We start from the raw sequence: 12,503 nt of genomic DNA on the forward strand, positions 1-12,503 counted from the left end.
CAAATGTGGTGCAGCCCTTCACAGCGCACTTTGTCCATTGCGCTCTCCTGTACTAGGGTGGTTTTGTTAGGCACCTTTCTCAGGATTTATAGTTCCATGCTCAAGTGCACTGTCATCCATCTCTCTTGATTTTCCCCTCACCTCCATCCAATCTCACCCGCAGAAGACCAGCTCTTTTTATATTTCTCTCTCAAGCACCCAGTTGACCATTTCGGCTCTCGTTTCGCAGCGCTTAGCTGTCGGGTCAGGTCTGATCAATGCAACTTGACCAGGCTGAGCTACTGTATGGAGTGCGCGTGTGTGTACACATCCTTGTGAGAATGCAGTGCGAGCATGTCATTTCATGGGTTACAGATTTGCTTTTGCTTGGTCTCTTATTTATCATTGAAATAAAAGCAAACACTCCCGGTTGATGACCGATGTGTTTTTAATGCGAGATGCGGTAGTCACTCACTCACTCACTCAGTCTTCTCTCAATCAATACCAAAATCACTTCCTCTCTGTGAACGTGTGCGAAGCATCACTCTGTCCCAAACTCAATTGTTTGTTGTCGTGGTATTTCATCAGTTGTCAGCACAGCCACATCGAGGCCTGCCTGCGATGAATGCACCCTCTGTCAGAATGGCGACTAATGGTGCAACGAGCACGATAAAGAGTCAAATGTGGGAATTGGCCTCCAAATGGTGTTTGGTCTCCATTCTGCTGCATTGCCTTTGAGACGATACTTGTACTGATGACCTGCCTGCTGCAATTACAGTGTTAATGACTTCTCTTTAATAATGGTGCCGGTTGTCTTTTGAGCAATGAAATCACCCAGTCGTGCGCTAGCCAGTCGTCCACCGTGCCGCCGGAAATTGCAATCACTTACCCGATAACTTTTAAGGAAATTTCAATACAAATCTGAAATGTAAGGTAGGTCACAGATCAAAAGAAGTGACAAGGGTTCAATTTTCTTGCACTCTTCACTGTAGGATTACATTTTACATGGCTTCCTAAAAATGATATTGCAAAGCGTTTTCCAAATGTAAGTCCACAGGATCGTGTCCGTTAACAGATATTTTGAAGCAGGCAAAGGTGTTCTCCTTGTCTATTTGAACTTCTGCACTCGTTTGGTGATATATTTGTACCAAAAGTTTTTTTTTTCTCCCCTTCTCTCTCAAAATAGCGTGACTTTTTTACCTTGGGCCCTGCCTTCGACAGTTTGTGTCCCTCGCGAGTCGCGGCCCGCTTGGTCTTGAGCCTTTTTTTTTCTGGCAGACCAAGCTGCGCGTCTTGGTGGAGGCGATGGATACCGCCACCTGCTGACCAGTGCGCAATGACGGTCAACAGATAGCAGCAAAATCTATTAGCGGCGGGCCAAATTCACTTGTGGGAGCCCGTCACAAATATGTGCGAAACCCTGATATTAGCTACTGGAAAAAGTTTCCCCCAAATTTTTGCATTGTCCACAAAAATAAAATGAAAGTCCTGGATCTGCACTTTTACCCTTAGTGCGTCATAATTTAACATACTCTTCCTTGGCCTACGCACCATCCCTACATGACAAGAATGAACATGAGCCAGTATCATTAGCAGAATTATTTTATAAACTGTAATCAGTTTTTGCCATTTAGCTTGAAAAGTCAATCATTTGACCCAGCAAAATATGTCCCCTCTACAATTTTATAATGTACACTTTAACATTTGAAAAAAAAATGAATTGTTCGTATACAATTGTCTGCGATTGGCTGACAACCACTTGAGAGTCCGAGTCAGCTGGGATTGGCTCCAGCACACCCGCGACCCTCGTGAGGATAAAATGCACGGAAAATGGATGGATGGATAAACAATTCTTAGAATGGCTCACACAAGGCCAAGAGATGATTGCTTGCCCTGTGACAGTGTCAGCAATCAGAAGTTGCTCCTCCAAAATGTTCATTCATCTTTACAAAACATTTTGTTAGAAGCAGTAATAATAATAATAATAATAATCTGCTTCTAACTTGTTTGTAAATTGCTCAACATAACAAATGACATATTTCAAGTCAGAATGCAGACACACGAGATACTGTAGCTCTGCAGTCAGATGTCTGTCGTTCAGCATTTTGGTGCGGCTCCGGCAAAAGCTGCCGTGTTTGCCCCAAAAGTTGCAATTCTGAAGGGAGCAGAAAATCAGTGAGAATCCCACAGTCGTTCCACTGGCAGCATTGGGAGGAGGAGGATAAAGCAGACTGAGACTGACAAAAGTCTGCTGCATGAATTGGAGGCAGAGGACAACGGAGGCAGGCGCCCTGCCCTGTGTTGAAGAAAATAGTTATCGCGCTCATAACTGAAATCAGTTCAAAGACGAGAAGAACAAAGCCTTATAAAATGGTAAGCCTTAGAGCAGTATACATTGATTCCTTTGAAAAGGATGCTAACGTTAGTTAGGAGTGTCTATCATTTTGGGGCTGGTTACGAAAATGTCGTGGTGCAGAAGTCTAACTATAGAAATAGTCGTGGTCTTTTTTTTATTATTACTCACTCCCCCCCCACACTTCACCCATTTAAGATTTTATATATGCCAATGACTTGGCTCGGGATGGCGGCACGGCCTTTCGGTGTCTCGCTTGCTTAAAACCCGGAAAAGTATTTTCTGCGTGAGCGAAAGCTTGTGTGCATTTTGATTTGCTGTAAGCTGCGAAGTTGTGACGGTATGAATTTGGAATCGCAAAACCAGTGAGCGACTGATCGGCCGCTCATGAAAACAGTTGCCAAACAGTTCAGTCTGGTTCGGCCCTGTTGCTCGCTGTTCACCCATCAACATGAACGACTTTTGGTTTTCTCTTTGGCATTTTGACTCAACAGCAATGGCTCAGCTTTTACGCCCAAAAGAAAAATTGGGGTTTTATATTTACTCATCTCAGAGGTGGGGAGAGTAGTAGAGTAAATATTGTACTCAAGTAAGAGTACTGTTACTTTTGAATAATATGACTCAAGTAAAAGTAAAAAAGTAGTCATCCAAATATTTACTTGAGTAAGAAAGTACTCAATGAAAAAACTACTCAAGTAAAGAGTAATTTGTGAGTAACTTCAGATTTTGTATTTTATATTTTTAAATCAGAGCATGAACATCAAATAAAAAAAACAAGATATGTGGGGGTCGACACACACCTGCCACCATTTCAAATTTGCACTGCCCAAAAACCAACAACACATGCTACAGAAACATTATTTGCTTTATTCACTTCTATGACTTCATGAAGAAGCTGTTTGCTGACCAGACTTAGTTTTTTGTTTTTGTTTGTTTCTTTGTTTGTTTTTTGTCCTGTTCGGCTCTTAGGTCAAGCAGAATGGAAAATCTGTATCCCTTTTATGCCGGAACAGTTTTACTGTGTCACAGTGGAGTTTTTAAGCTTCCGCTGTGGTTTCTTCATATTATAATTGAGATTTGATCAGTCAAACAGAACAAAGTTTCTAGAAGGAAAGGAGAGAAACAAAGAGAAAAGACAAAGCACTAATTGTAAACAGGATGAGAGAAGTCAATCATTACATTATCTACAACAATGAAACATGAAATATGTGAGGGAAGGACAGGACAAGGACAGGAGAAGAAGCGTGCAGGACCAGGGTCGTGAACCCGGCTGTGCGGTGGGATTCATTATCCATCCATTATCTGAGCCGCTTCTCCTCACTCGGGTCGCGGGCGTGCTGGAGCCTATCCCAGCTGTCATCGGGCAGGAGGCGGGGTACGCCCTGAACTGGTTGCCAGCCAATCGCAGGGCACATAGAAACAAACAAACAACCATTCGCACTCACAGTCACGCCTACGGGCAATTTCGAGTCTCCAATGAATGCATGTTTTTGGGATGCGGGAGGAAACCGGAGTGCCCGGAGAAAAGCCACGCAGGCACGGGGAGAACATGCAAACTCCACACAGGCGGGGACGGGGATTGAACCCCGCACCTCAGAACTGTGAGGCTGACGCTCTAACCAGTCGGCCACCGTGCCGCCGGGATTAATTATGTAAATTCTAAAAGTCTACAGGACGAGAGTATAAATGAGTGATACACAAGCGATTTGCATATTCATGAGTTATTTGTCGCAGTAAGTGCGTGACCCCCACACCCAGTGAAAGAGTCCCAGGGGTGCGCGTCTGCGGATACATGCGAGTGAATTGACACCGTTTTACATGCACAAAGACTGACACACGTGTCCTGTAATTGCTGTGGCCGCAGTGCCGAGGCTGAGGACCCCACCCAATCAATCGAGGGGCGGGATCAGGCCCAGGGGTCCACCCGAGAGCAGCCCGGTGGACGGGACACGTCCCACACCCTAGGGACCCAGGGCGGTCCGCCGGCTCCACCGAGGCGCCCCGACAACTGGCCACCCAGTGGGGGCCGCAGGGACCCAATGCCACCCCAACCCCCAGCCAACCCCCGTGCCCCACCCAGACTTAGTGATTTTGTATGTGTGTGTGTGTGTGTGTGTGTGTGTGTGCGCGTGCTTGTCTGCGTGCATGTGCTAATTTTGCCACATCCACTTGCCAAAACGACAGCAAAAACATCTGCAACTTACCGCAAGTTTTCTCAAGTTAGAAGTGGGCTGAAATTTTTGTTTAGACAACTTTAGACAGTCACAATTGAAAAGCTGTTGTTTTTTGGTCTGTAAACACTGCGCGGCTGTTTTTTTTTCCCCTTAAGTGAGTCATTTTGATTGGCTCACGAAGGCTACGTGCGCGGTCATGTGACAGCCTTGTGTTGTCTGATTGGTGAATTGGAGTCAAATGACACTAGTGTTCATGTTTGATTGGCGCAACAGCCGCCCTATGCGGAAGTCGAAGATGGAGGCTAAAAATCGACGCGCGCACACGCACGAATGGCTAAATAATAGTAGCGAACGGCATTGTCACGGAGTCAAAGTATCGATCCTTCTTCACATAAATACTCAATTAAAAGTAAAAAGGGCAGCGCATTTAAAGTACTCTGACAAGTACAGTTTATCGAAAATGTTACTTGAGTAAATGTGACGGAGTGAATGTAGCGCGTTACTACCCACCTCTCCGCCACAGTTTGCGGTCGCAGCCAGTATTTATTACTTGGTACTGTAACCGTCGTATCTTCTAAGCGCTTGGTTTGTCTGGACCCACATACTATATGAACTATAATGTGATGGTCATTTCTTTGCCAAGGCTTCCGTTCCCTGCCAGTGCCTTAAGGGAGCCCAGGGGGGAGATGGGACTTTGACATGACATGACTCCGCAAGGACAGCTCGAGGGTAGTACGGGCCCTACATCCCGATGGTCATTAGGCTGCTTCCCAACCCTGAGAGACTCATCATCTGTATTATTCCCATCTCGATCGCTGGTGGTTTCCCTGGCTGTGCCACTGCATGCTGGGTACATGCTGTCCTCTTGACTTTGCTTTCTCCCCCACCTCTGTAAGACCCCCCATAATATAGCTCCTTGATGACTGATGGGCTTTCTTTCTCCTGGGCCCAGTCAGCTCTAATAAAAAGTATAAACTCATGTTCCATTCACGCCGATGGGCATTCACTCTCGGGGGATCAGGTTTGAGAACACAAAGGAGCAGAGCAGAGTAGGTGGAGCAGAAGTGAGGTAAGCGCACTGAGTGTGAAGGGTAACAAAGTAAAGAAACATGACAGTAAGCGAGGCCAGAAAGACAAAATGCCAACGAAGGGAAGGGACGCATGAATATTACAAGGAGGAAGAGAAACAAGGGAAGAAATACAATTAAGATGACGTCAAATGGGCTGAGTGGAGTGTGTGACGCTGTGATGCAAGATAAAGAACATGTTCCCTTCTCTTTCTAGAACGTTCTCCTCAGGCTGCTTGCACTCCAGATGCCTGGAGGCTCTTTCGTGCAGCTTGTGGGTAAACGAGAGTATGATCAATCTGTACTACATATTGTAGAAATGATTAGCACACAAAATGGCTGCAAGTTCTATCCGGATATTAGAGGAGCCGCGCAAATGCAAAGTTGAGTTTTTTTTGGGATGTTTTATGTTGTTAATAGTTGAGCCGTCAGAGCAGGTTTGCACACTTTGGGTTTTTCACTCCCTTACCTCGACAACAGTAATGTATTCAACCCAATACATACATACAGCACTGAAGTCCACTATGGCAGGGTTACCATGGCAACAAACCATGGAATGATATTTGAAGGGTTGTTGTAAGCAGTAATATTGCGAGTGGGACTTCTAAGGACTAAATATTGTACCTGAATCTTCCATGTTTTCATGCTTTGATCATCTCTCATCCGGATCATTTTGTGTCTCCTCGCTCCAGTTTGAAGATGGTGCTGCTGTGGATGGCCGGGGACGTCTTCAAGACATCCTACTTCGTGATGAACCAAAGCCCATCTCAGTTCCGGTTGTGCGGTTGTGTCCAGATCCTCATTGACGTGGTCATTCTCCTCCAGGTGCTGTTCTACAGCCAGGAAAGAAGCATCAAGCGAGACTGAACAAGACAACGTAGGAACTTTTCTTCAGGTGTGACCCTAAAAACCATAAGTGAAATGTTATTTCAATATTTTCAGGGAAAAGTTGAGCTCTAAATGGAACTTTTCTTTGTAAGCCACAATTTCAGCCTTAGGTAGCTCCACCTCAGCTATCTTGTGATAAAGCTATATTCAGCTGTGCTTTATGTTTCTTGTAGTCGTGCGAGCCTGTCGACCGCTCTTTTTAGTGGACACAAGAGAGTGCAAGCGGCAGACATTGCTCACATTGGCAGCTCCCTAACTGCAGGTCTGTGTTGCTCTAATGGCAGCTGTAACGAGCAGCGCCGCGCCAGTAAGACCTCCGCTGGCCTCTGTCGCTTGACCGATGAGTCTCCCGCTCCGCACCTCACCAGATTGGTCTCTTGCACGTGTATGTGTGTATTTTCGAGAGAGAGCGTATCTGTCGGAATACCCGAATGTATAGAATATGTGCAAGACACTCCTTTGCATAAACAGGTGGCGTTAGAGCATCCTGAAAGCCACAATTGTTCACAAACTTTTCTAAGCGCTCGGCTGGTACGGGAAAACACTTCGGTCGTACAAAGATAACCGGGAATCAACCTACAGCGACAGAGAACGAATGAATCCATATCGCCACACTTATGTGCTGACATTAGGTACGCCTGCACAATCGAATGAGACTCAATCCATTTTCTTTACCGCATATCGCTGGAGCCTATCCCAGCTATCTTGGGGCGAGAGGCGGGGTACACCCTCAACTGGTCGCCGGCCAATCGCAGGGCACACGAAACAACCATTCGCACTCACACTCACACCTACGGGCAATTTCGAGTCTTCAATCAACCTACCGCGCATGTTTTTGGGATGTGGGAGGAAACCGGAGCGCCCGGAGAAAAGCCACGCAGGCACGGGGAGAACATGCAAACTCCACACAGGCGGGGCCGGGATTTGAACCCCGCCCCCCAGAACTGTGAGACGGATGTGCTAACCAGTCGTCCGCCGTGCCGCCTGCAAACAACAATGCTTCATTTTGATTGATCCCTAAGTGTACAGTCCTTGTTTAGTCAGCTTGCTACTTTGACATGATATACCTGGCGACCAGAACCGCCCCATTTGCCCACAATGCAGTACTCTTTGGGCCATTTTCGTCGCCATATAGCAAGTTTTGTTAGGTCTCGCTAAGTTTTTCTCACCGTCGGTTGCTGAGTCACAGAGCCACAAACGTGCGCCCAGGCAGCGATCTGCCACGGACACATTACATTCCCTCCTGGCCCGTCGCGTTCTGATGGGGGTTTCCCACGTACCGATTTAAGGTCCAACTCGTTTTTCAAGTTCTGTCAAGGCTTTCTACGAATGAAGACATGGATGCCGGGCAGCTTTGGAGCCCATTTGTGGCCACAGCAGACTCGAATGAAGCACACACGGGGCCGGTTAACCAACACATGCCGCGGCGTGCCGCGAAGAAACAGCTAGCGCACACCTCGGCAAAATGGGACAAAATGCGCACCAAGAAAACACAAGCTGCCTGTCCAACCGCTGATCGCCTCCAGGTTACGGCCTATTACACACACTTGACATTTGCTGCGTAAGACTACAGCCGATTACGTTCCTCATCAGTCCTGGCAATTTTTTGGGAGCGTTTCCAAATCCACAACAATCACCACTTGTTACCTTTTCACATCCCAGCCATCACATTACGTCTACCGTATTGCGCTGGCAGCCAGGGACATCATGTTAAAGTAGCATTCGACCTTTTGTGCACATCATGTTTCTAACACACCATGCATTGAGTGTATTGTTTGCATCATTCAGACAAAGCAAGCGTTACTCCAGGAAATTGCAATACGTACAGCTTGTGAAATGAAATGTAGTCCAATTTCAAAAATGTACTACGCCAAAAACCATTCTTAATAGTAGGATTCAGTAGTACAGTATTGCATTTATGATGTGATTCTTTTTTATTTATAGGTGTAAAATGTGTATCTATTTTTTAGCAATTAACACTGTACCTACAATCACTTGGTAGCACAAATACAGAATGTTTTACTGCAGTTACAGGACCAATTATGTCACCACGCGACGTGTACATATAAGACTAATAAATGATCATATATCATTTATGTGAAATGGTCTACCAGAAAAAATGAGCCCATACGCTGCAAAGCTCGCACTTGAATCTGTGCGCTAATTCGCTGGCTGCCACCCATGTACAGTAAGTAGACCACTTTGAAAAGAACGTGATGGTATTCCGTGTTTGATGGGTGTGAAACTCGCAAACATAATACATGAGCCATGAAAGCCTCCCGGCCAGGGCTCTGCATGCCAAACTCATTTCTAGAAGTGTCCGAGCGCTTGATAGATTTTTCAGATGTCTGGCTAATACTGCAGCTGTCCGCGTTGTTTGTTTGCGTGTGTGCGTGTGTGTGTGTGTGTTGTGCACCAGGGATCTTCGTGTACATGCCTTTTTCAAATCTTTACTGAATGCGTCTAATTTCCTCTGGCCTGCACGCCGCAGCTACATGACAGCCCTTTCTTTGTCTGTTTCCGAGAAGCATTTACCACCGGACATGCCGCGTTGTTGATCACCTCAGCACAGGTTAGCAAAAAGCCCCTTAGCAGATTTTCTTTTTACAGCCGCCTCATGTTCATAGTTTGTTGGCACATTGATTTTGATTTCACATTGGCTCTAAAGAGTCTTTTGTTATGTGGAGGAAAAATGTCGAATGTTACTTTTATTGCTTTGAATGGCTTTCCTCTGCTAATGTTTGAATTGAATTGTGATCCAAATAAGAACATCAACTTTAATGTTACATTTGTAACTTGTTCAATGTATGTTTTCTACTGTCTCCTTAAGATAGTATTGATGTGAACTATAAAGTATTTATATTGCAGTATGCTGTGTTGTGTTGTGTTGTGTTGTTCCTGGCAGTGTGATTCGAACTGCGTGCAACACAGTGACAATGACAATGGAAAGACAAAGAGAGAGCTTGTTAAGAGCTCACCAGGCTGCCGCCGCAGCTTCGAACCGGACGTGTCAAAACCTCATGTGATCCTTTCAAGGTCGAACTCTCTGAACATACTCGACAGCGAAATTGTGTTTGTGTGTCCTGGGAAAACCTTGGCTTTCGTCTTTGACAGGATTGTTTGAACCTTATAAATCGAGGCGGAGTGGGGTTAAGCGATTGTGCGTTGGACAAAAAAAGCAGACATTTGCCGAAGAAAGTGGTGTTATAATGAAGATGGGTGTGTCTTCATTTGTTTCGTCCCAAGCTGTACCTGTAGTACAGCATCTCTCTCAGAGACATGTTCTGCAGCGTACACAGTGAAGCATTAAACTGGAGACTGGAGATAATGGCAACATCTGTGTGGGTTATAGATGAGGACAGACTTGTGTGTGTGTGTGTGTGTGTGTGGCGCTGCACTGCACTCAACTCCTGAACTGTGCATCTGTCTTTTCATGCTACGTGAACTACAAGTCAAGATGCCGAAGGTAACATTTGTTCATTTACCTACTATTGAAGGCATTTCAAAATGCATAAAAATAGACCTCGTCTTGTTCTGCTCAGCGGAGAATTTATTTGGTTTGTTTTTAGATAATGATGTTATTTATAGACCTACCTGAACGCCTCCACTTTCAAACCGGGAGGTGCACTTTATCTCCCTTCAGCCGCATGAACATCATAGTGTGGAAAATTTAGAGAGCACATCAAGTAAAGGCATTAGCGCCTTTTTTTTTTTTCTCTTCCATAAAGCTCCTGATTTTAAAATGTATTCTCTTTTTTACTGTGTGGTCAAGGGGCTGTTGTGTATCATTGGCACAAAAATGCAGCAGGCAAATGATGCATCCGAAAGACTGATTCATTCACAGTATCTTGTAGGGATAGTGAAAAAAAGAGTAATTCCGTATATACTGCATCCTCACAGTACACTGTAGTATATCCTCTGGCACAGTCATAACAATGATGTCACTGGAAAAACTTAGAGGAACACTCACCTTTCAAGTTTAGTAAACGACTGAATAAAGTTTGTTTCATGTGGGACTGAATCAACTTGGGCAACGAAGTGAGGTAAGTCAAAAGAGCACAAACTACATTTACTGCACATTTACTAGAATTGACTGCACATCACCAGAAGGAAAGACAAAGTGTGAGCCGTTCCAGCTTTAAGGGGTGTCAAGGTTTTGCATGAAATGACAGGACATGAGAAAACTCTGAAGATGTGTCCATGTTTTTCTTCCTCTTAAGAGGAAAGCCACCAAATTACAAATGAACTCTGGAATTATGATGACAGCTCGATGCGTCTACTCCGGTGGAGGTGATATCCAATTATTAGTTGGGACGTATGTATGATTTTGATTACAGAAAATCCATAATGAAGTCAGTTTTAATGTTTCAAATCATTGATGTACTTTGTATATAATTTAATGTCGAATCATTGAAGATGTACTTTGTGTGTAAACTTCTCCTTGCAACTGTCCATTAACCAGCTGAACACATAGAAACGATATTCTGACACCAAAGTATTGATATTGGACATAAAACTAAAAGTTTAGTCCGGTGAAAACATGTACCCAACATTAGTAGTTGACTCACACATTCAATTGAGTTCTGAGTGAGTTGAGGATCGCAACAGCGGCACATTGCTGATGACTTGGCAACGGAGGCTTCAACCGGTCATCGACTTCACCGAAAGGATGAGAATGTCCGCGGTCCGTCATGGATCATAAAACAGACTGACTTTTAAAGCAGCTGCGCGAAATGAGGCCATCAGACGGATGTTATGTTTTCGAACTGCAACAGTTTCTTTTGAAGGGCTCCTCGAACATACATTATCTGCCCCTAATTGGCAATTTCTTTTTCTTCACTGATTCGAAAGATCCACAGTTGTCCAAAATCCTTTTTTTTTTTTTTAAATATAAATCTTGATCATCCGCCCAGAAAAGGGGACGGGTTCAAATCAATGCAATCTTTGGCAGGTTTCTCTCACTGGCAGTATTTGTGTGACCGCAAAACATGCTGTGAGGAAATTGCTAGACTGCATGTGTCACAATACATAGGAATTAGTTTCGGTTTCAACTGAGGAGCCGGAAGACATTTTAGCCAGTAAACGGCGAAGCAATGACTTTACTCCAGGCAAGAAAAATGACGCTGCAAGACATCTGTAAGGTTCAATTGGCTTTCCGAGCTTGAGAATTGAGCTCTTCGTTTGAAGTGAACAACAAGCTGCGGCAGTGTAGTTGTTCACAAAGTGGCCGTTTGAGACCAGTGATCCAATTAATAAAAACGCAGAATTCAATCTCAGTCACGTTGTCCTGGGCGAGTCAATTCAAGTCGCAGGTTCTCTCGAGTCAAGTCCAGTTGAGTTTTACCTTCAGTCAAGGGCGTAATTGACGAGAACGACACGGGCGACATGTCCCCTGCACCTTTTCAGAGACGCAGAAAACGCCGGCCAATTACAACTGTGCATTGGTCTATCCCGGAAACGACACTTGGTTCTTGTAATACTACGACTTTATTGTTGTAATATTACAGCTTTTTTTCTCAAAGCATTGCAAATGATTTACTTTCTTCCCAGGTTGATTGAAGACTCTAAATGGCCCGTAGGAGTGAATGTGTGTGCGAACGGTTGTTTGTTCCTATGTGCCCTGTGATTGGCTGGCGAGCGGTTCAGGGCGTACCCCGCCTCTCGCCCACAGCCAGCTGGGATAGGCCCCAGCACGCCCGGGACGGATGGACAGCAATTGCACTTTCCAGCAAAGGTGCGCGCCATTTGCTTCGTTGTTAATCGGGATGATAACAAACCCACCAATTCGTCTTTTTTGCACCTATTTTGTGGTCATATTTTAGCAAATTGTCTGCATGTCGCAACTATATTGTAGCAACGGAAAAAAAATCCCATGTCATGCCCGCAGGACTAATCCTCCATAGCGACGTTTTATATTATTTCCTAATTAATTGTATGTTTTATCTTTAGACAATATTTATAAAGCCAACAATAATTATTTTACTTTTTGTCAAGTCACAAGGAATCAATGCCCCCATCTCTGCTCCACAGTCTCTACTTTGC

The 12,503-nt window shown here is 44.8% G+C and overlaps 1 protein-coding gene across 2 annotated transcripts in view; it reads left to right on the forward strand.

Moving 5' to 3' along the window:
• The window catches only part of si:dkey-246g23.2 (solute carrier family 66 member 2), a 38,923-nt gene extending 29,595 nt beyond the window's left edge, over positions 1-9,328 (forward strand). For both annotated transcript variants that reach the window (XM_061775074.1, XM_061775076.1), the window contains exon 5: positions 6,266-9,328. In XM_061775074.1, the coding sequence (XP_061631058.1) occupies positions 6,266-6,440 (175 nt within the window). In that variant the 3' untranslated portion in view covers positions 6,441-9,328. The remainder of the gene's footprint in view (positions 1-6,265) is intronic.
• The last annotated feature ends 3,175 nt before the right edge of the window (positions 9,329-12,503 follow it).

The sequence above is a fragment of the Phyllopteryx taeniolatus genome, chromosome 5 (genome assembly GCF_024500385.1).
Source record: "Phyllopteryx taeniolatus isolate TA_2022b chromosome 5, UOR_Ptae_1.2, whole genome shotgun sequence".
Classification (NCBI taxonomy): domain Eukaryota; kingdom Metazoa; phylum Chordata; class Actinopteri; order Syngnathiformes; family Syngnathidae; genus Phyllopteryx; species Phyllopteryx taeniolatus.